This window comes from Mixophyes fleayi, chromosome 1 (genome assembly GCF_038048845.1).
Source record: "Mixophyes fleayi isolate aMixFle1 chromosome 1, aMixFle1.hap1, whole genome shotgun sequence".
Lineage (NCBI taxonomy): Eukaryota > Metazoa > Chordata > Amphibia > Anura > Limnodynastidae > Mixophyes > Mixophyes fleayi.
The window spans coordinates 45,414,109-45,439,428 of record NC_134402.1 but is presented as its reverse complement, the minus strand read 5'-3'; the positions used below and the strand labels follow the sequence as shown (position 1 = coordinate 45,439,428).

General features: G+C 40.6%; 1 protein-coding gene across 1 annotated transcript; it reads left to right on the top strand.

Annotated features, from left to right (window-relative positions):
• Nucleotides 1–11,147: 11,147 nt before the first annotated feature.
• On the top strand, nucleotides 11,148–24,903 carry QDPR (quinoid dihydropteridine reductase). The gene is made up of 7 exons (XM_075194697.1): nucleotides 11,148–11,330; nucleotides 11,624–11,716; nucleotides 12,906–13,002; nucleotides 17,453–17,593; nucleotides 21,069–21,177; nucleotides 22,710–22,793; nucleotides 24,036–24,903. The coding sequence occupies exons 1-7, from the start codon at nucleotides 11,235–11,237 to the stop codon at nucleotides 24,139–24,141; spliced, it is 726 nt and encodes a 241-aa protein (XP_075050798.1). The 5' UTR covers nucleotides 11,148–11,234; the 3' UTR covers nucleotides 24,142–24,903.
• The last annotated feature ends 417 nt before the right edge of the window (nucleotides 24,904–25,320 follow it).

Genomic DNA, 25,320 nt, shown 5'->3' with positions numbered 1-25,320 from the left:
CGGGACAGGAGGCAGAGGCTGGCACCTCGGGACAGGAGGCAGAGGCTGGCACCTCGGGACAGGAGACAGAGGCTGGCACCTCCGAACAGGTGGCTGGAGCTGGCGCTCCGGGACAGGCGGCTGTAGCTGGCGCCCTGGGACAGGCAGCTGGAGCTGGCGCCCCGGGACAGGCAGCTGGAGCTGGCGCCCCGGGACAGGCGGCTGGAGCTGGCGCCTCGGGACAGGCGGCTGGAGCTGGCGCCTCAGAGCTGGTAACTGGGGTTGGCAGATTGGGTCTCATCCCAGGGAGCAGAATAGGTGAAGTGTAAACAAATCCGGAATGCAGAGAAGTAACAACAGAAGATGGTTTGGTAGGCTGTTGTGGTCTGCGGAGAGGACAGGCTTGTAAAAAGTGTATATTACTTGCACAGTAGAGACACAGTTTGTTGGTTATTCTGCGCCGTCGCTCTGCTTTGGTCAGGTGGGGGCGTGGACCACCTGTGAACCGGGCATTTGTTACACTGTAGTTGTTAGTTAAATGCAAATTTGTCATAGTACTATTAAGAGGTGCTGGCAGCACAGTTTCAGCAGCAGACAGAGTTGGCTGAAGCAAATCAACAGTATTGGATTTCAGAGAAATAGATTCTGATAGTCTCCTGAGTGGGTCCAACAGTATAGCAGAAAATTGAGCCAGCTGAGAGCGTAACAGAATTATGTCAGTTTGTAGACACTGAAGCAGAGGCTGTTCAGCCATTTGTAGAGCAGACATGTTTGCAGGGAGAAAACAAATGAAATCAATTGCAATGAGAGTTCCAGGTGAAATCTGAAGCAGGGTTTTTCCACATGACTCCAACGCTTTCTTTTTGGCTGGTCATTCTGTTAGAGTTCTGTTCAAAACCACTTCCTTAATTACAGCCATGGAGCCAGACATGTGATATAAACGTTTTAAGCTGTTTATTGCAGAAAAGTATAATCCAGGTAAGGCAAAATAAACAGTAACAGTTCAGGCTGAATGGAACAATGGATTTCCAGATCTTGGCAAACAAGCAGTAAATAATAAAGAAATGCAGCAGATGACTTAACTGAAACCAGTTTGTAGTAGCAGCCAGAAACATGCAGGTAATCCAGGAACAGAGAGGATTCAGGAATAAGCAGGCATATATAGGCCACAGACAGGTGAGGATAATTAATTAGCAGTGCTAGTTAACCCCTGATAGAGGAATGGTCGGACAGCAGCTCCTCTGGAGAATCACAGATATGTGCACACAGGGTAACAAGGCAAATCATAACACAGGGTAAAATGCACAAAGAAACAGGGCAGATCATAACAAAAATGCACACAAAGAAACAAGGCAGATCATAACACACTTTAAATTTCATCTACCGCTGTGTGCCAATGTTACCTACATGTGCTATATACTGTTGTGTGCTTAGCAAAAATGTTAGACACCCATTGATGTTGCAGATGACTCAGCACAACATTTTGACATCTGGTCTTGTCTACTGTAAAAGAATTGACCACGATTAGTGACACCTCTGCTGTAACTCCACCTGATCCTACAATAAACTATCAACATCCAAAGAACGGTGGAGAATTATTTTTCATTTTTTTGAACGGTATAAAGACAACAGTTTTATTAACAAAGAAAAACGTTGCTTGCAGAAGTAATGTAAGCATGGATGTCTAAATAGACGTGTATATATATTACCTTCCACTTTGCTGCTGTTTCCTCAAGTGTTTGTACTCTGCACTTTACATGAAAGGTACCTAACTAGATTATAATTTTGTGGGAATTGTGGCTGATTTGAAGCTCAGTGAGGAAGTCGCTTTTTGCTGGGAATTACAATTGCTCTTTTTAGTGCATTGTCTGGCACCCTGGATTGGTGTGGATCTGATAAAAGCACGCATCCCGGGGAGGTCAGCGCTCGTTGCCATTTATTAGCTGTAGAAGTACATCAGTTATCCAAGAAACAGGTAGAGCGATTAAATGAACCATAACTGGTTTCATGATTCAGGGACAAATCCCATCTTGCACCACTTTTATTTTCTGCCACTGCTGTATGCCAATGTTTCCTAGATGTGCTAGGAACTGCTGTGTGTTTGAGTCATTGCTCTGTCGCTTAGCATCCAGCCAGGTAGCTGCAGTATTTGTCCGAAAGTGTATGAAAATAATATTGTGACCTGTGAGGTGGTGAAAAATGACTGCAAATGACTTGAAATTACTGTTATTGAGGTTAATAATAATGTAGAAACAAAAAAGACAAAATGATGTGATTTTAGCATATTTTAGCAATTTTTCTAAAAAAAACAGATCCCCTGTTTTACTTGATTAAAATGCTTTTTTAAAATACTACAACATATGGCCTTTTCATATATTTCCTTTCTATGATGAGCGGATGAGATTGGTGTTGCGGTTGTTTTAATATTAGAACATACACTATTTCCATCGCTAAGGAGATTTGGTTACAGACCACACTTCGGGATTCCTAAGGAGCCACTATACAGATAAACGGTTTAATTTTATATATTTGGTACGCACGCCACTTTTTATTATTCTGCACGACAAGAATATATGTCAATTCATGCATTTATCCTGCACATCAGTTCTATGATTCACTTGCGGTGCATTTATACAGACACCGTTCTGTTATACTTACTACTCTGGACTATTTTGTGTACTTCAGTGTTTTATATACACTGTTTATACACCTGAAGGCGCTGCCCTTCCCTATATATATACTTATATATATATATATATATATATATATATATATATCTATATATCTATATATACATATATATATATATATGTGTATATATATATATATATATATATATATATATATATATATATATTGTGGCAAGAGCCCGCTACTGCAGAAGCACACGCGTACAACTTCTTCCTTTTTATGGTTCTTTATTGTCAGAATGGTAATAATGTTTTGACACCGTATACTTGCACAGCAATTATGGAGACCCTCAACGCTTACTATACATAGTCCAGCTCTCTGTCCAGATCAGCCAGCTAGCCCAGCGTTGATCTCCCTGAACAATGAAACAAGCAGGGTTTTATACCTGACACTCCTCCCACAGGCCTAGCTTGATGGACAGGTGACACACCCACCTTCTCTTTAAAAGGAAACGCCTATCCCTGGCTCTGTTTAGACTATCAGACCCACCCTGTCTGTTTGCTGAGAGGAAGCAGCTTTTAAATCATGTAAGTAAACAAATTTTAAACTACACATATGTTTTTACCTGGTTTAATCTCCACCTAGGTACATAACTGTGCCAATGTTGTACTCTACTTCCCTGCTTTCTCTGCATATTGCCAGCTAAATGCCTCCTTTTGTTACATATCCCTCCCCATAGCGTCTCCAAGTAGGGGGACGCGGACTTCGCGAGGAGCGCATATTTTCGTGACAACGCATCTGCATTTTTGTGTAGAATCCCAGGCCTATGTTCTACTGAGAACTTGAAAGGTTGTAGTGCCAAGAACCAGCGGGTTACCTTGGCATTTACCTCCCGGTTGTTCTGCATCCATCTTAATGGTGCATGGTCTGTTATTAGGGTGAACTCTCTGCCTAGGAGATAATAGCGCAGAGCTTCTGTAGCCCATTTTATGGCGAGACATTCTTTTTCCACAGTGGCATATTTTTGTTCCCTTGGAAGCAACTTACGACTTAGGTACAGGACAGGATTTTCTACTCCATTCTTCTCCTGTGACAAGACTGCACCTAAGCCAATACCAGAAGCATCAGTTTGGAGGAAGAACCTCTGGGTAAAATCTGGTGCTTGTAGAACTGGAGAGGAACAAAGAGCTAACCGAAGATCAGACCAGGCGGTTTCTGCAGAGTCAGACCAGGTTAATCTATCTGGACAACTTTTTTTTAACATGTCCGTAAGTGGAGCAGCTCTAGTGGCGAAGTGGCTTACAAACCGCCTGTAGTAACCTACTAAGCCTAAAAAGGTTCTTAACTGTGACTTTTTCTCTGGTCTTCTCCAATTTTTGACTGCCTCCACTTTGTCTAGCTGGGGTTTTACATGCCCTCGACCAACAATGTACCCCAAATATTTTGCTTCTCTCATGGCTATGGTACATTTCTCTGGGTTAGCTGTTAACCCTGCGGACCGTAATGAAGCTAAGACCACCTCAACTTTGGCTAAATGTGATCCCCAGTCTGGGGTATAAATCACTATATCGTCCAAGTAAGCAGCTGCATAAGCTGTGTGAGGTCGTAGCAATTTATTCATAGCCCTTTGGAAGGTGGCAGGTGCCCCATGCAACCCAAAGGGTAGGACTTTATATTGATAGAGACCATCAGGGGTGGAAAATGCAGTCTTTGGCTTGGCAGTGGAAGTCAGGGGAACTTGCCAATAACCCTTTGTTAGATCAAGGGTTGTTAAATAATTGCTACCAGCAAGATTTTCCACTAGTTCATCCATACGTGGCATCGGATAGGCATCAAACTGCGACATACTGTTTAGGCGCCTAAAGTCATTGCAGAACCTAATTGTCCCATTGGGTTTCGGGACAAGCACAATGGGACTATTCCATTCACTAGTGGACTCTTCAATTACATCTAACTGGAGCATCTTCTCGACCTCCTTTCTCACGTCCACCCGTCTGGCTTCTGGAATACAATATGGCTTCTGCTTGACAATGACTCCTGGCGCAGTGACAATGTCGTGTTCGATTAAGGTAGTGCGCCCAGGAATGGAAGAAAAGACATCCCTGTTCCGGCGAATCATTTCTTCAGTCTGTTGTCTCTGCTGAATGGACAAGGCTGGCTCTATGGGCACTTCAGACTTTTCAATGGCAGTACTCACTACCTGTGGAGAGGTTTCCTCATCATGCCAGGGTTTAAGGAGGTTCATATGATATATTTGCTCCTCCCTTCTCCTACCTAACTGGTGGACTCTGTAATTGACAGGACCGACAGCCTCTAGAACTTCATATGGACCCTGCCAATGGGCGAAAAGTTTGCTTTCCTGGGTAGGAACCAGGACTAGAACCTTGTCCCCAGGTTTGAAAGATCGAACAACAGCACTTTTGTCATAACTTTTCTTCTGTCGTTCCTGAGCCTCTTTTACATGTTGCTGCACAATGGGCCCTATCTTTCCTAGCCTCTCATACATTTGGGACACAAATTGTACCAGATTTGTCTCCCTGGGACCTTGCTGCTCCCCCCCTTCTTTTAACATATCCAAGATACCCCTGGGCTGTCTCCCAAACAATAACTCAAAGGGACTAAATCCTGTTGAAGCTTGAGGTACCTCACGGATGGCAAACATCAAATAGGGAATAAGAGTGTCCCAATCTTTTTTCTCTTGAGACACTGCTTTTCTGAGCATGTGCTTTAATGTGCGGTTAAAGCGTTCCACCAAGCCATCTGTTTGTGGATGGTATACAAAGGTGTGAAGCGCCGTAACCCCTAGCAACTGGCACATGTCCTTCATCAGTTTAGACATGAATGGAGTACCCTGATCTGTGAGAATTTCTTTGGGTATTCCCAAGCGTGTAAACATCAATACAAGTTCTTTAGTTATGGTGCTGGACTTTATGTTTCGTAGGGGAATTGCCTCTGGATACCTGGTTGCATAGTCAAGCACCACTAGTATATATTGGTGCCCACGTGCGGATTTTTCCAGGGGCCCCACAAGGTCCATAGCTATCCGTTCAAAGGGAACTTGTACTATTGGTATTGGAATGAGAGGTGCCCTGTACATGGGTTTGGGACACGTTCTCTGACAAATGGGACAGGACCGGCAATACTTTTTCACTGCCATGTGTACACCGGGCCAGTAAAACCTAAGCAGAACTCGTTCCCGTGTTTTATCCACCCCTAGGTGTCCCCCACAGACATGTGTATGTGCTGCTTTTAACACTAGGGTTACATGGACCTGAGGAACCATTAATTGGTCTACTTTTTTCCCCTGTACATTAGCAACTCTATACAGGAAATTATTTTTAACAATAAAATATGGTATACCTTCTGCAGGCTGGGCGGCTTTTGCTACCTCATTTACCTCAGTCACACTTTTAAAGGCATGTTCCAAAGTGGCATCATTAAGTTGGTCTCGAACAAAGTCCTGCAAAGGAAACAAAATTGGTATTGCGGACCAGTCCGTATCCTCACTGACAGGCGGGATGGGCTCATCTGCGACATCACCGACCAATGCTAGTTTGGACTGTCCATGTTTCCCCACAGTTGGATGCTTTTGTGGAACTCCTGCTGTGACTCCCAGGATGGCATTCCGGTTTGGCGGTTCCCAAATATCGATGTCCAGATGTTGTGGATTCTTAGGCGGTTCCTTTAAGACCGGGCTTTCCGACCGTTGCATCAGTTGCCGGCATGTCCGGCCGGATCCGCTCACCGAGGACATCATTAAACAGTGGGAAGTTTCGCCCCAAAATGAGAGGATATGGGAGTTTAGGTGCTATGGCAGCTACCACCATAACAGTTTTGTCTTTGAATGTGACTGGTAGTATTGTTCTCTCATACTCCTCTGTTGTGCCATGTACGCAAAGAACTTTCACTTTGGGCAACCGAGAAGTTATGGTTTCGGGTAAAGCAGAGCTGGAAACAAATGAAAGTTCACTCCCCGAGTCAACCAAGGCCAGAACAAGGTTTTGGTTGATTAGCACAGTCACCCGGAACAAACAAGGACTTCCTGATGTGGGACTCATGGTAAAACAACTTGGAAATGCAGGTCCAATATGTGCTACAGAACAGTCCATGGGTTCCTGTAGTTTAGGACGCTCTGCCTTAAAGTGGCCTGGCTCACCACATTCAAAACACTTCAGATTAGACAGGTTTGCACCTGGCCCTCTGTCCGTAGCAGTTTTGCCATTGGGCCCTGTGGCAAGGATTGTCAAACCTGGCTTTTGGCATGGCAGCGGCTTAGGCACAAATGCAGGTTCTTTAGTCATTTGCTGTAGCGCACAAAACCTTTCTACCACGGTGGCAAGCTCTTCATAAGTTTGTGGGTCTGATTGCAGAATCCACCACGGTTCAGCCCCCGGATGCAGTGATCTATCGCCAGAACTTCAATAATCCGAGAAGGCGAATTCTCCTCAGGCTGCAGCCACTTCTTTAAAATTTTAAAAAGCTCAGCCACTTGCGCTCTTACCGGTTTTTCTTTATCATAGCGCCATTGGTGATAGCGCTGGGCTCTGCCTGGCCCGGAAACTCCAATGCGAGCCAATATCTCAGACTTTAGACACAGATAATCAGAGGCCCGTTCCTCATCTAGATCCATATAAGCTCGCTGAGCTTCACCAGTCAGATATGGCGCCAGTCTCTCAGCCCAATCTTTAGGAGGCCATTTTGCCCTTTTTGCAAGTCTCTCGAAAGACACCAGGGGGTAAATGTATCAAGCTGAGAGTTCTCCGGCGGGTTTGAAAAGTGGAGATGTTGCCTATAGCAACCAATCAGATTCTAGCTGTTATTTTGTAGAATGTACTAAATAAATGACAGCTAGAACTTGATTGGTTTATCAAACCCGCCGGAAAACTCTCAGCTTGATACATTTACCCCCAGATATGCTTCTACGTCATCAGCTGGTGACATTTTCTGGAGAACAGGACCAGGTGGTTCATTTCTGTCATGCCTCACCTGGCTTAACTCTTCTCTTAAGAGCCTTGTGTTTTCCACCTGTGCCTCGGCGACTTGTAGCATCTGAGCTTGCTGCTGTTGCTGCGCAGCGGCCACATTCACGAGGGTTCTCAGTACTTCCTCCATGTTGATGTCTGCGCGGGCTGGGTAGTGGAAACTTGCTTCCCAGAGCATCCCATCCTAACACCACTTGTGGCAAGAGCCCGCTACTGCAGAAGCACATGCGTACAACTTCTTCTTTTTTATGGTTCTTTATTGTCAGGATGGTAATAATGTTTTGACACCGTATACTTGCACAGCAATTATGGAGACCCTCAACTCTTACTATACATAGTCCAGCTCTCTGTCCAGATCAGCCAGCTAGCCCAGTGTTGATCTCCCTGAACAATGAAACAAGCAGGGTTTTATACCTGATACTCCTCCCACAGGCCTAGCTTGATGGACAGGTGACACACCCACCTTCTCTTTAAAAGCAAACGCCCATCCCTGGCTCTGTTTAGACTATTAGACCCACCCTGTCTGTTTGCTGAGAGGAAGCAGCTTTTAAATCATGTAAGTAAACCAATTTTAAACTACACATATGTTTTTACCTGGTTTAATCTCCACCTAGGTACATAACGGTGCCAATGTTTTACTCTACTTCCCTGCTTTCTCTGCATATTGCCAGCTAAATGCCTCTTTTTGTTACAATATATATATATACATATACATATACACACACACATATATATATACATACACACACAAAAATAAGGGAACAGCGCTGTAGGGAGTAAAGTGTGTAAAAATGTTTGCAATTGATAAAATATATATATATCTATAAAAATATATGGATAAATAAAAATCTTAATAATAGGAAAAATCATTTTATTACCCACCTTTGGCCATTTTTATTTCCCCCTCCTACAGCCTTTGCCCCCCCCTGCAGACATTTTTACTTACTCCCAAACATTTTCAATCCCTCTCTCCCCCCCTGCAAACTTTTTCAGTCCCTCTCTCCCCTCCGCAAACATTTTCAGTCCCCCTCTCCCCCCTGCAAACAGTTTTAGTCCTCTTCTCCATCCCCCTGCAAACAGTTTCAGTCCCTCCCCCCTGCAAACAGTTTTAGTCTCTCCCTCCCCCCTGCAAACAGTTTTAGTCTCTCCCTCCCCCCTGCAAAGTTTCAGTCCCTCCCCCCCTGTAAACAGTTTCTGTCCCTCTACCCCACTGCACAGTTTCAGTCCCTCTCTCCCCTCCCCCCTGCAAACAGTTTCCATCCCCCCCTGCAAACAGATTCTGTCCCCCCCCTCTGCAGTAACTGTCACTGTCCCCCCAGCACCATTTTCCCTAAAGTAGTGAAAATAAAAAGTTAATACACCAGTACACTTACCTTCGCAGCTTCCTGGAATCCACTGTGCGCCCTCTACAGCTAAACCGCGCTTTGGGAATCCTACGCGGCTGCGTGTGATGGCACAACGTCACATTGTGCAGCCGCGGGAAACTTGAAGCGCGGGAGCCGGGCCGGCCCACACAGCCATCATAACGTCACACGTCATGAAGTTCCACAGCGCGGTAACGAAAAACTTTAACCAGCCGCCAGATCCCGGGAGTGTCAGGAGCCGGACCGGCCCAAGCAGCCATCGGCCCTTCTAGCAAATGTCAGAAGTGTCAGATGGCCAGTCCGGTCCTGTATGTAGGTGCAGTTTTATTAATGACTTTGTATAACGATAGAAGTGTTTTATATTGGATTTGGTAAATACAGGCAATCAATGTAGAGACAGACAAAGCAGAGTAGCGGTTGAAGATTTTGCAAGGAAAATTAGTCTAGCCACTGCATTAGATTTAAGGGTGAAAGTCTGTTTATGTAAAGACCAGTAAGACGGGAAAGGCAAGAGTCAATGTGGGAGATAATAAGTGTATGAAGGAATTTTTTTCCAATGTTTTGTGTGTGATATGTGCGTATTCTGGAAATGTAGCTGTAAAAATAATGCTGCAACGCATTCCAAAATTCCTCTTTGGTAACATTATGCACCACTGGAAGAGTTTGATAGAATTAGGTTGTTGTTTGCTTAGTGTGGAATTTGTGGAGACGTGCAAAAAGCAGATTTAATTTTGTGGAGCAAGAGTATTAAAATGAGATAAAGGGAATGATTCATCAAGGAACGTAAAAGGCGATTTTGTGCATATCATCTGCACAATCTATCTGCGCATGGCCAGAACTGGACCATACGCCACACAGAACGCAGCCACATTTAATTCCTCTTCATACGCAAAGGATACTTACTACAGCCTACAATTTCAGTGATGGATTGTGGTGCGGAAGGAGTGTTTGGTCGTAGTCAATATTCAGTGTACGCTAATCGCAATAGCATACAACAGCTTCCGAATCAAGCTCTAGACACAGGGCTAGTCTAAGCCCTGAGTACTAGTGATGACAGTCGCGCATGCTTGCTATAACATGTTTGCAATCAGAAGCAACTCTAAATAAGTATTTTATGTTCAGTGGACAGTAAGAACATCGTAATAAATGTATTTCATGGAGAAAAAACTGTTTAATCTTTAATGCCTTTATTATTAACAGCTAACATTAATATATATATTTTTTCTGTGTGTTCTTTTGCAAATTTATATTCCACATAGGTATTGGACGTGTCCTGCACTGTCTTGAGCAGTAGAGATGAGCAGACCTACACCCGAATTCATCAGCACATGTATCTTCAGATCCATTCCTTGTTGAATTCGGGTGTCCGCAGACCCGAACTACGTACTAAAACAAACGCACATTGCGCTCAGTATGCATGCCTTTGATAAATCGGGCCCAATGAGTTGGAGAATGCTCATTTTTGGGGGCGATCCTTCCTTTGTGGATCAGCGCACCTTTATTTCAACACTTGAATTTGGGGCGAGATAAAGCAGATTTTTTGGGGGATTGCGTTACAGCCAGGTATTCAGCTGTTCATGTTACTGTTGCTCATTAGATATCTAATGTTTTTACATTTAAATGTTGCTTAAATGTTGTGACAGTTCCGTAAGCTCTCCTTAACGGTGTATCAAAAAAGGAAAAACACTGTGAAATATCCTAAATACTAACACTATTAAACAGTTTCTGCTGTGTATAACAAACGAGTGGTGAAAGTGTTGTTTTTTTTATTCAGAACTATTGGCAAGGTGCAATTATGTATATGTCCATAGTACCCCTATAAAACCAAAGCTCGTATGCAACCTGTTGCTGCCGAGGCTAATAGGGCATTCTGAGACTTGTAGTTCCACTACAAGAGCCACCTCTCTGAGCAACAGTTGCTCACATGCAACATAAAAAAACTCAAGTTTATCTTTTTTTTTTTTTTTTTAAAGCAAAGCCAATGTCTGCTAATGGACTGAAGAAAGAATAACTGTTGATCATTAGGTAGGTGTGACTGACGTTTTCCAATGCAAACACCTTGTTCAGTTTCATATTTGGTGAAATGAATATCAATGTGGCTGCTGAACACGTGACAGCTCTGTACAGTAGCCCGGAGCAGCCAATCACAATCTGGAAGGTCGCAGTTAGGCAATAACGTGACGTCAGCGGGAGGGGGCGGGGCTAAGCTCTGGCTATTTGTATGACAGCCGGAGGTGCGGGTATTCATTGAGCACTTTTACCCTATCGGCTGTGCAGAATGGCTGGTGCTGCTGAGGTCCAGAGAGTCTTGGTGTATGGAGGGAGAGGAGCTCTGGGCTCGAAGTGTGTGGACTACTTCAAATCTAAAAACTGGGTAAGTAAAGCTGTCCTTTGCATTGCTTTTACTCTACGGCATGTTTTGTACAGCAGAAACATGTGTCACATGTAACCCTTTGCAGAATTAATGCTATGCACACTAGATAGGGATCTGACAGATTGATACCAGATTGGGCAGCTATATAATTTAGCTCTGTCTATTGGCATTGCTTCATATTTGATTTTTAGCTGACTACCACCTGTGTTAAACTAAATTATATGCAAAATGTATTTTTTTTTTTTTTATTGCACTTTATTGGCTTAATACTGTTTATCTTTTCATTGCCTCAGTGGGTTGCATCCATAGATGTGACGGAAAATGCAGCTGCAAGTGCTAACGTTGTGGTAAAACTGTCTGATTCTTTCACACAGCAATCAGAAGAGGTGAGTCAGTCAGTCAGTCTGTATATTGGAACCTACCCAATCAATACCTGCACCTTTACATGAAAGTGGACAGCTACTTCCTTAATGCATTATATAAAGTGTATATATGTCATGTTTAGGAACAGTGTTGCTGTATATCTTATTTATGTTCACTTTAGGTCCAGGCATGGGTAATGCAAAGCAGTGGCTTGAGTGAGATTATGTGATTGTTCTATGTAATTACCATTTTAGAACTCCCTACCAGTGATATTAGTATATATAAATCTCAGTCTGAGATTGAGATAATTAGCAGGACTATGCCTAGAGGCTGGGAGACTGCTGTTTCTCTGCATATATGAAATGGTTTTTTTTTTGGATTAGTGCATAGTGAAATGATGATGAGGAGGAAATGAGAAAAAAATTCAGCTATAAGAGTATTTAAGGTGCTGACCAATTGTGTAGAGTAGAGACACAATTACAATGTGTCCATACCAGCAAAGCTTTATAATGTTCTGTTTATAACCAGACCCTCCACATAACCACTGCTGCCGAATACTAAGTGCCCAGCATCCAAACTGCCCTCTATAAATACTATTACAACTACTTGCACTAAATAAAATATTTGATGTTTAAAAACCCTTCTTATCAATGACTTATATCAACCCAGAAGAAGGTCCATACCCATCTGAGTTTTGATATGTTTTCCATAACGCATAGATATAAACCCTTATACAAGACATACTTTCCTATTTTCCTAGAGGTGCCAGGTAATTTAATGATGTATGTTATTCTGGTGTTTCCTGTCTTTTTTCCAGCTTTATATGTTATGCTGTCCTTTTAAGATCCAGTGAAAGTAAATGGACATGAATGAGAAAAAAAATTAAATGGATATATACATACACATGGATAAACTATTAGATGTTTTGGTGCTGTTGCTTGCAGAATTAATTTTCCCACTTTGTTGCAAAGTGCTACCAGGTTAGACTGATTGTTTGAACACTCTCCAGACTCCTAATGGCAGTGGCTGTTTGTCTGGTCCTCTGTAGAAATATTATATGATCACTTAAACTGTGATTGTGATGTTGATTCAGAAATGAAGGCTAGTTTTTGCAAGGAAGAATAAAGCTATGAGACAGCTCACTCTGCTTCCTACATCACATTCTGCTATTCCTCACCAGCATGTCTGATCTGTCCCCTCTACACACATCAGGTCACCTCTGCAGTGGATCAGCTTCTAAGTGGTCAGAAGGTGGATGCAATCCTCTGTGTGGCAGGAGGGTGGGCTGGAGGCTCTGCAAAAGCCAAATGTGAGTCAAAGTTCCTCTTAGATGACTTTCTAAACAAACTATGCAACAGACACTTATTTTGTTTTCTTGAAACTGAATATTCACATTGAAAATAAATTGGTCATCCATACTAGCCTGTGCAGTTTGTGTGTGTGTGTATATATGTATATATGTGTGTATGTATATGTATATATATATTATATATTTTATTATTATTTCTGCATGTGAGGCATCAGTTTTTAAAATAAATACAGAAGTTTCATTAATAATGAATGTGTGTCAGTACAATGTTGATTGCGTTTATCAAAGGGAACCTGTTAAATGTCTTGTGTACGTATTAAATGACTGCATGCAGTTCAATGCATCACAGAAAATGTATCAACACTAATATTTGGGTATGTATCCTAAGGTGGGGCTTGAGAAAAAGTATTATTTTAGAAGCCTCCTTCTCTCCCCTAGCTATGTCTCCTGTTTTATACTGATGGAAAGTTGCTTAATATATCTTGAGGAACTCTTAAACGCAGTATCTTGTATCCCAAATAAAAATATCATAAGGCATGTTCACAATAATCAGTATATTATTTAATGAAAAGTTTCAAAACATAAGTGCCAGATGTACATGGGAATTGTATGCAGCATTCTGGTTGTGTAAGTGCAGAGCAGTTGTTGGTGCCAGCCCCTAACCTACAGATGTCGGACAAACTTGTGCTCCGCAGTGGTATGATTATGGTTACTCAATGTGGTGGCCGGACTCCTCGGCACTTGGCTGCATACCTGCAGTGCTGTCTACAGCTCACTGCTGAAGTCTTCAACATTAACAAAGGGAAATCCTTTAAAGTTAGTCTTGACATGATTAGGGGTTTCCCTCTGAGAGGCAAAAGTATGCGTAGCCGGAAGACCAGTTTCAGAGGTTTCATGTTTGGCAGCACTAATGGATGTGTTTTAGACTCTGGTTCCACCGTATCTATCAATATTGCCATAAGAAGAGTCATGATACATGTTCCCTAGGTTAAAAAAAAAATCATAATAATTAAAAGGGGTAACCCTTTACCATTCTTTATGGACCCTATGAGTTCACTCGGGAGCTGTAGTCTATTTTAGCTTTTTTTGTAGCAATTTTCCAGAGTGGAACCAGTCCTGTATAAATGACTATGGTAAGCATCGTAGGATATGTTTGTCTGTGTTCGTTCCCAATTGTAAAACACATGTTGGTGCTTTAAAAATACCAGTTAATAACATTGTTATTGGCTTGGGAAAACACCTGTCCAATTTGCGGTCTTCACGACATGCCTCCATAGCAGTCTGAATATTATTCCAGCGGTTTCGCAACACCTGGAGAGCCACAAGTTGCCCATGCCCGATCTAGGGATTGTTTATTGTTAAGCCATTGTTTGCAGCGTTCATATTTGCCCTGTAATAAAGAAACGCCTTCTCTTGGCGTTGAGCTCTAGTGGTCATTCTATATGGTTGTTGTTGTCCTGACCTCTTAACTACTTTTAGCCAGATCTCAGAGGTGTGTGTGTGTGTGTGTGTATATTAAGTTTGAAGAAGTCTGAAGTAGTGAAGGTTTACTTCAATATAAAAGATAAATGATAATGGCAAGTAAAACATCCATCTTACAAAATGAGTATACTTCTTTTTGCTTCAGTCCAAAAGTTCTCTGCTCCATTCTTCACACTTGATGTTTATGGGTTACAAGTTACACAACTAATTACATATTCATGATATTCTAACATATACATTCCAATTTCTGAGAAACACGACATATCATCTCTTAAAGGAGAATCCTTCTAATCTCATAGTACAGATGAATCCGTTACACCTGCAGTTCCCAAACTGTGCGCCGCGGCTCCCAGGGGTGCCGCGGCGCTGTCACTGGGGTGCTGCAGGCCAGCCATAAAAAAACAGAAAGAACACAGAAACTTACCAATCCGCTGGGACCCAGCAGCCTCCTCTCTCCCGCAGCTGTCACTGAATATCGACGTCAGTAACAAGCTGCTGCGGGAGAGAGGAGGCTGCTGGCGCCCGGCGGATTGGTAAGTTTCTGTTTTTTTTGTGTCGGCCCTTGTCCATATTGAAATATCCATACAGATCTGGGGCCTGATTCATTAAGGATCTTAAATGAAGAGGTATCTTATTTCAGTTTCCTGGACAAAACCATGTTACAATGCAAGGGGTGCAAATTGGTATTCTATTCTACATGAAAAAACAGACAGTATATAACTTATGCGCAAAACGTAAAGCTAGTTTGCACCCCTTGCATTGTAACATGGTTTTGTCCAGGAGACTGAAATAAGATACCTCTTCATTTAAGATCCTTAATGAATCAGGCCCCAGATCCTTAAAGCAGTTCCTCTGGTTGCTATAGGATTACAACTCGGCACAATAGTTAGAACATACAATCTTCATAACAAGTTGCTGGTTAAGCTGTGAATGTCAGTTTCTGGCAAATGCAGAGTCATCCTTAATTCTAATACAATTTGATATATATACATTTATATTGATTTCTAATACAAATGCCTTATTATATACTGTATCTAATAGCTATGCAAAAACAAATTTATTGTATTGTTAGTTACTGGCTTCAGATATCAAATATCTTCCAACCTTATATTTGCTTTAACAGTATATAGCAAAGTTCTTAACCTGTATTCTGTGTTACATCTGAGAGCAATGTCCGTTCTACAGAGAAATTGCATTAAAAAGTAAAATTCAGAGTGAGTCAGCTATTTCAACCACATGTGTCTGGGAGTAAAAATGGTTTTAATAACCTCCACATGTGAATGATTTGTGTCTTTAATTACACATTTAAATTTGCAGCCATTCTGTGAAAACTTTCTTCCTCCTTCACATTGTGTCTGTGCAGTTTTAAACAGAATACCCTTTTTTCTTTTAAATTGTTAATTATGATTATCCTTTCCGCAGTTGTGTTGGTGGAGGCAGCACTATGGATAAACCCATTTAATTTGTATCCTTTAATACTCTATACAATTTTTATTTTATTTAATTTTTTTTATTTATCCATTTGTATGGATGGTGCTTTATATATCGGTATGTTTACTGGTTAATAATTTGTAGTCTCTACAAGATAGCAGTTACCAGTATTTAACCAAGTTTGCTTTATTGATCTGTTGTGCAAAAGAGTGCTTGGCATGGTTTTGTATGTCTTTCCTGTGTTTTATTCTTTTTATTTCCTCAAAGCCAAATAATTTAAAGTGGTTTTCGACTTTCTTATATATTTTTTTAAAAAATGCTCTTGATAGAGGTTCCTCCCTTGGGATCCCACTGCTTTCACAGTTCAACAGGGTCCAGTACTTGAGACCTCTTGGAACCTCTTCTGGCCAACCACGTTTCTTGCTACTGGAGGATCCAAGACTGGGCTAGGAATGATAACTGACACCTGATTGGAAGAGAGCTGCTGCATCCAGTCAGAATAGCCTATTCCTTCTAGTCTTGTATCAGATCCCCCTAGGGCTGTGAGGATTAGATGCTGGCCAGTAGAAATCTGCAATACCTGTAAGAACTGGGTCTGTCAGGGAGTGAACACAATGTAATCTGTGGCCTGTATCTGAATCGGTCAATACACTTACTTACAATGCACCCTAACGTGTGCTGCTATTTCCTGGGCGCAGCGGACATAGGGCGTCTGCATTTTACCCCACATGCATAGTGCACTACTGTATGTAAAAAGTACTTCAAGTAGCCCTTTGTATACGCTAACAATGGTGAGAGCCATTGTTAATGTCTTTGATGGCCTTCATGGTTATGCAGTGATTAGTAAACACCCATCACTTACAGCATGTTGGTGCTATAGCCAAGTATTACCTGTGTAGTAGATTCCACACTACCATGCATCTTTTCAGCGTCCGTTCTAAAGTGGCTTCTTCGTGCCTATCCTACATCAGCTCAGCAACCTATCTGTATCATGGGGCTCTACCTCAACCCTTACCCCTCCATGTGTATGAGCAGCAGGTATAGTTGTTGCTACTCTGTGGTTTTTACTATGTCACAGGTCTAGCAAAGGAAGGCTGTATAAGGGGAAAAAATCCAAAACATTGCACAAAGAATGTGGTGCAGTAACGTAGGGAATATATTGCATACTTTGGCACAGTCCTGTAAAAATGCTTTGGGACTATACAATGACCTGCAATTCTGCTATAGCGTAGATTTTATGCCGATTGGCTGTTTATTTTGCATGGTCACAAAATGGCTTCCTCTGCTGTGTTTAGGCAATAGACGCACTTTAAGTTATTTCATATTTCAAAGCCATGCCTGTTCTTAAAACCACTGAATATTTGTTATATATACCCTAAAATAGCTGTGTTCCCTGAGCTATTAAGTCATTGCTTTTGCTGGCTGAGATGTCTGGGACTTGTAGTTCAGAAATAATTATAATACAAGAGCTGATGAATATACTGTAGACTTCCATGAGTGATTTCCTTTCAGTAATCTCTGTGTTCTTGACTTGCAGCGTTTTATAAGAACTGTGATCTGATGTGGAAACAGAGTGTGTGGACTTCAGCCATTTCCAGTCACCTTGCTACAAAGCATCTGAAAGAAGGAGGCCTGTTGACATTATCCGGGGCAAACGCTGGATTATCTGCTACCCCAGGTACTAGGCAGACATATTATTCTTTGCAAAGCCTTAAATAGGTTGTAATCTTTTAATTCATATTTCCCATTTTGGAATCCTGACTCGTTTCATCACACAAAGGAGACTTCTACCATGCCTCCGAGGAAGATGGCATTGTGTGATGAGACACTGCAGGTATGATTATTTATACTGGATAAAATATAGTTTATACCTACACAACTGTGAGACGGAGGAGTGATAACTCCACATCTGAAAATAGAGTGCAGCAGGAGTGGTGAGCAACCAAATAGATGCATATTGCACAATAACTTAAGTTGTTGCTTGCAAATTCAAGACTATTTCGAAAGTATTCGAGCATGTGGTTTTTATTGTAACAGGGTGACACATTAATGTGTCACATGTGGTAACTGTATTGTGCAGCATGGTTATCTGCAGAAATAGATGGAACCCCTAAAGATTAACTGTGGATGGTAATCTGTTACCTTGATATTGGACTGAGCATGTTCCTAAAGAGAGGCCATAGAGTACTCTTATGTATAAGGTCTGTATATTCATTCCAGCTTGGGATTCATGGAACTGCTGAACTGACTTAAATGGAAGGCTAACATTATTTTCTCCAATTAATGTCCTTCGGGATCCATGATGCTCTGTAAAGCTTCAAGTTTATATTGTCAATGGCTCTTGGTATATTCTATATCTTGATTGATGATGTTTTTTGGTGGAAATTTTGCTTTGCCTTATTGGTTGTAGAGTTTTAATAAAATTGTATATGATTTTACCAGCTACCCAGTTTTATAATCCATCTAAATATAACTGGTAAATTGATATTCAGTGGGTGGCACAAAATTTTTATTTTTTATTTTTTTTAAACATATAATTATTAGCCAGTGGTGGAACTACCATTGGTGAAAAAGGTGCTCATAGAGGTAATGGGAGGGAGGGAGGGGGGGGGGGGGGTCACTGCATGGCCTCAGTTCCTTCCTTGCATCGGAGCCCACAGCTCACTAGTTCGCCTCTGATCGTAGTTGTTTTCACCGGATTTTGCGAGCATGCCGATTGGGGACTGTAGTTCTTGTCTGCAGAATATGGGGGGATACACGCTATTAACTTATGTTTTGTGAGGGCATTAAAACTTGACATCCCTTCTGTGGTGGTACAATTATCTGATGCTGCTTTTCTTTCACATCCTGTTTTAATACACAGAAACGGGACAGCTTTCTTTTTGATAAATGCCATGTACCGGTCCTGACCTGTGTAAACATCAGATAATGTGGAAGACCTTTACTCCCTATTACATTTAGCCCTTTGCTCTCTTGCTGTGACATTTACACAATACTGTTCATTCTTTGATCTCCACCTCGACCGTTATCTGGAAATTGTTTAGAAGTCCCACTGGGAAAAGTAAAGTTCCCCAAAAAATTAGATGCATTTGTATAATCTTGTCTCTACTGCTTTTTTATTTATTCCCCTCCCCCCCCCCCCAACTTAAAGTGGATACAAGCTTGTATGTTTTAATGTAAGTAACAAATTAATATTGTTGCATTCATAGTAACCACACACAAGTCACTGTTCCTTAGGAATGCCTGTGATGTGTTCAGCAGACATGTGTACTTCATTGTAGAGCAGGAGACTGGTAATTTAAAAAAAAAAAAAGATTGGGTAACATCCTGCTCAGGATTAGCAGATTTAATTAAGAACATTTGTGTGAAGAAGACAAATGTCCTTTCTCTGATTAAATGATGTTGCAAATAAAAAAGCAAAACAAAACTCCCTGCTCCCTCAATACTTACTCCATGCTAAAAAAAAAAATTAAATTGATCCATTTTAACAAAGATCTGAAGCACTGTGTTTGAGGCTTTGTCCCAGGACCTAGCAACTCTGTTTCAGACTGATTAATGAATTTCCTCTAAGAGGTTTTCTCTTCTAGGTTATTTTACTTACACTAGAGATGGCAATCCGGTGTCACACTGGAGTCTGGAGCGCCCAGCTTTAAATTCAGTTGCAAAAGAGCACTGGGGAGTGAAAACGTCTGCCTTATAGGATACACGTTTTATAGTCGAAGTACATAATCAACAATATATTCACAATGTAATCACACTTGTTTATTGATTTTGAAATATTGAATGTAAATAGAAACTGCTGAGACATCTCTGGATCATCTATGCAAGTCTGCAGACAGTAATTTTAAGGAGACGAGGTGTTACTGGCAGCTTCTGATTTTTGCTTCATATGGGAGCTGTGCACTGTAGCACCATTGCTTTATTTAGGAACTATGCACTCTGGGGGGGAAAAAAACCAGCAGGTAGACTGTAATCATCCATTCTAATTCCAGCTTTCCAGAGATAAAAATAGAATATATATATATATATATATATATATATATATATATATATTTCGAATACAAGGTTGCACAATCTTACAGTGAAATTTTATCATGAGCAAATTAAATAAATTCAATAAGCATATCAATAAAATTGGAAATTTAAATGGAAACTGTTAAAAACATAAATAAGCATTACCAAAGGGTCGTTAATATGAGGCCCAAAAATAACACCTGAACATAAATGGAGATAGTGGGGGTGTCAACCAGGATTTTTTTTTCTTATTACACGGGGAGGGGGAATGGGGTAGCAGTGGAGGAGAGTGAGATGACCAAGAGGAGGAGGTATTACTTATCTTAACAGAAGCCGATTATTGGCATTCATAGGGGGGGAATACAATTGATCGCCGTGTTTAAAAAAAAAAAAAAAAAAATACCTGTCCGAGTTTTGACCCGCTGGCATGAGCCATACATTCAATGGATCTGCTACTTGTCTGCGATAGGACCGTGTGCAAAAGAGAACCTGCTGCATTAAAAATTTAATTGAATATCGGGGAAAGTTAACGTGCTCTAAAATGAGTGAAAACCCTGTTAAAATGACTTGGCGCGGTGTAAAAAAAAAACCTGTGGTCAATTGAATCCTGCCCAATCCCCATAGTATTTTTGTATGTAAAGTGTTTCTTCCACACTTTAGTAGTGTTTGGAATAAAGATTTGAATTCCTTTTGATTCTCGCAGGTTGTTTTATTAGATGATTTATGAGTTAAAATTATTTTACTGTTCAACTTAAACAGAAAAAAACTCTTGGCAAGTAATATAAAACGATCATTTGACTATCTTAAGGACCTCTGTGTCCTGAAATCGTGCAAAAAATTGTCTCTTTTCCTTTTTCACACATCCTAGATCACTCTCATATTACGGTTTGTTTTTAACCACTCGAGGGTAACCAGTACCACTGGTGGTGTAACACAGAGCAACAAATCAGATGTGTTGGCTTGTATCTACTAGAAAAATGACAGAATCTGATTGGCTGTTCTGGGTTTGCCGCACCTTACATGTATTTCTGATCATGCTTTATTAATTTTGTGTAGTCTTCTATATTTTTTGTTGAAATGAACCATGTATGGGTCAGTTACAGCATGTAATGTATTTTGTTTTCTACTGTCTTGTCTAGGAATGATTGCCTATGGCATGGCCAAAGCAGCAGTGCATCAGCTGTGCCAGAGTGTCGGCGATGAGAAGGGCGGACTGCCGGCTAATTCTGCTGCTGTAGCAGTCTTGCCGTAAGTCATTTACTGCTTTCTCTCTGATCTTTCCATTATGGCAGATGGAAGGTGTTCCTGAAGGATTGGAGCAGAGTGTGAGACATAGGCTGTATTATATGTACAGTCTTCTAAGAACCTCCAGTTTTATTGATCATGTGACAATACAAATACTTCTGATGTCTGTGAAGATTGCAAAACTGATTGTACACTTAAGGCAACCGTTATGTTTAGTTGTGCGGTACGCTCATAATACAAGCAGTAATCTTCACAGCATGAAATGGATTTTCTGAAACTAGCTGATTGTTTGAATTCCATCTCTCTAAGAATCTCTTGTCTGTTTGTGAAGAAACCAATAATAATAATGTTTCAATATGTCCCTTTTTAATAACTGTAGAATGGGCGAAAACTGTGCTACAGACAGCACTGTGCCAAGTCCCTGTTACATATAAATGTACAGTTTAATTCTGCCTACCAACTAGTAAATGGTGGTAGTGGAGGGTCTTCCCCCTCCCCCCTCCCCCCCCCCCCCCCCCCCCCCCTCCCCGAGCCCCGGGGAGGTGCGACATTAACCTCCCAGCCAAAGTTTGTATAATCTATTAAATTGGTTAATGTAGAACCAGCTGATTCATTTTGTTAATCGCCTTTTAAATGGTGGCAAGTGGGAGGACCAATTGGAGGCCACAAACTGTTGATGCTGGCATGTGATTGGTCCTCCCACTCACATAAGAACAGAGGAACCCTATAAACGAGGGCACATATTTACATTTCTTTTTTCCCCTTTTACCTTACATGGTTGTCTTCAAACAAAACTAGTATTTCACAGGTGTGGTGGTTTTTGATTGTTTAATTATATAAAAAAATTTAGGGTTTGTTTGATGTCCATTTTTTTTTTTTTTGTTTTTTTTTATGCAAAGATATGAAAATTTAGATGAGCCCTAAATCTATAGTTAAGCACAATCCTGCTAAGGTATATTACATTATTGTATAACTGGTCCTAAGTAAAATCGGTCAAAAAAGGAGATGAAAAGCTCAAACCAGACAAACGTCTTCCTTCTGCAATGTGGCATATCTGTCTCTGTGTGTGTGTATATGTGTGTGTGTATATGTGTATGTGTGTATATATATATATATATATATATATATATATATATATATATATATATATATATATATATATATATATATATATTTATTCCTAGAGGTTCACATAGAGGACACACATCTACAGACACAACACACAATAAATGTTGAGTTGGTGTGACACATGTAAATATGCTAATTAGGACATGGAAGAAGATCGAGTCACATTATTGATGAAATACATAAACCGTACTTCTACAGAGTAGAGAAGTATGCAGTCACCTCTGTACATCATGGGACATCTGCTACTACTATGATGCTACCTGCAAGTTGTCTTATCTTATATTTTTTTATTTTTTTTACCAGAGCGTTATCTTGATTTTAAGAAGGGTTAACATTGTGAAGCGCTCTTGGGGTGTATAAGTGTGTTTTTGTTTTTTTTTAATAATCCTTATCTCTTCCTTTGGCAGGGTTACCTTGGATACGCCAGCCAACAGAGCCTCAATGCCTGATGCAGACTTTACTTCCTGGACATCATTAGACTTTATTGCTGAGTGAGTACACAATACCTGCTTATCAACTCGCCATGTTCCTCGTTATTTTATTTACCCTGTGCTGTGCTCGGATATAATGTAGTAGGAGAACCATTTGATTCTGTATACAATTACTGCATTTTTATACAGTTTGTCTGGTAAAATGGTATAGTTCTGATCCTGGAAAAGATGTACAGTGAAGTTCAGGATATTAGATGCAGTTGTGATCAAGGAAGGAGATATTTTCCTTGCACACAGCAGACTAGTGTAATCCCATTGAAGATATAGAACAGCAGAAATAACACTGTACACTTTCTACCCCTATATTGGGAAGCTGCAGTACATGTGTAATAACAGACAAGGGGGTAAATGTATCATAGTGCGGGTTGTCCAAGTTGCCGGAAATCGGCGAGATGACAGCTTAAATTTAAAGCGGGGCTGCCTTGTAAAGGGAATAAAGGGAAGTTTCCCTTTACAAGGCAGCTCCGCTTTAAATTTGAGCTGTTATCTCACCGATTTCCGGCGACTTGGACAACCCGCACTATGATACATTTACCCCAAGGTGTTGGGACGCTGTCCTCTTCTCAAACGTTGATAATACTGAGCTCACACAAGGTGTTTATAATGGGCAACATGCAAGACCGTTCTCTCATTAAATTCAAATTGGACAAATCCCTGATCTGTAGTAATTAAGTAGCAATTACAATATTTTTACCCCTCTAAAACCCAATGGAATTTATTAAAACAAATAGAAAATCTTAGCAATTCATTAGCGATGGTAATTGCATTTCCTACGAATACATAAGCATAATGCATTCAATAAATTCTTAATCATGCAATTTCTTTTCATTATTACTTAAGATGAAAAATCACGAGTCTGTTCAGTGAAAAATGCCCTTCTCACTTTCAATTTGATTTTGCAACAAAATAAAAAATGATTGTAATAAACCTGTAACAGACACCACCTTTTATTTATTTTGTTTGTTTTTTTTTTTTTTTTTTTTAAGTCCAATTGTTTTACTAACAGGGTGTTGCTTATTCTCAAATGTAAGATGTGATCTAATAGCTGGTACTTGATATAATTGGTCATTTATCCAGCGAGTAGTATTTGTAGTCTCACAGATGTCTGTCACAAGGCTTCCCTCCAATCCCACATGAAATGATTGGTCACTGGCAGCTGTGGGCACTTGAAATTCATTTACACATTAGGAGATATGTGATCATAAATGTTATCTAATCCTTTGTTTGTCTTCTCTTTTGTAGGACATTTTATAACTGGACAACTGGGAATAACAGGCCAAAGTCTGGCAGTCTGATACAGGTGACCACAAATAAAGGGAAGACGGAGCTGGTACCGACTCGGCTGTAAGATGGAAGGCATCCGCAGTGGTGGAAGAGTCTGCGAACTATACACTGCCACGTTACTGATTGTTGTGTTTTTGTTTTGTTTTCCCCTACTGTTCATTTAAGTACCTAGTTTTTCTCGATTTTATTGCAGCATGTCAGAGCGAGGGCCCAAATAAAATATTAAAATCAATAAACATGAATGTCGTTGAATTCCACTCAGACAAAAGTGTGTAAAAGCCTTCGGTCAGTGAGCTCTTGGGACTCGATCTAATTGAAAGACTGTCCGTTTGATTCTGCCTTGTCCCAGGAATACAGACTATAATCCATAAATTTTATTCTGTGTAACTCTGCAAATGTTAAGTGAGTTTTCTGAAAGAATGTTTGAGCTTAACCGAATTACCTCCCCCTGGGCTGTTTGACCAATTGTTTTTAAACACTTTTTTTTTTTTCTGAGGGGAAATCATGTCCATTCAAATTTATCAATCTAATGTTTTATTTGGGGCCCTCACCCAGACACTGCATTAAAGACCTACAATATGTATGATTACTGTAGTCAATTCAGAGCAAAAAGTTTGGGTTTATACCACTTTTATGTATCGTCTAGCAATATATGATTTATTTTACATCCCTGAAGTTCAAGAGGACCCCTTTTTTTACTTATACCCCTGTTCTCTCTTGGCCTTAAGTAGATTTTGCTGTAAATCATCTTATGGACTGTACTACAATATTTCTGCGTATATGTATGCCAAAGTATACTATGTCAAAATATACAAATATGCTCTCAGTTTTGTTTAGTTCTGAATTCTACATAAATTTAGTAAAACGTGAACTTTTCAGAAACCTACATTATGAACAGGAATATCTAGATTTATTCATATAAGTAGAACCTTGTATTGCTTTTATCTGAAGTACAAACTGACAGAATGCGACAAGCGTAAAAGGGGTTTTTTTTGTTTTTGTTTTTTTTGCAAAGCATAACAAAGTCTACAACAAATAATTCTATTGATGCTTTCAAAAGAGTTGGTCAACGTTGAATCAGAGGCGTCATTTAGAATTTGACGTGTGTAGACTTTTTGTGTAAGCTAGAAATTTCATACTGCGGTAAAATATGCATGCATCTGTTCATATGTAGACTTCTGCGCATCATTCACTTCTGTCCCTTAATGACTAAACAGTCAGGACGGACAAATATCTGCTTAGG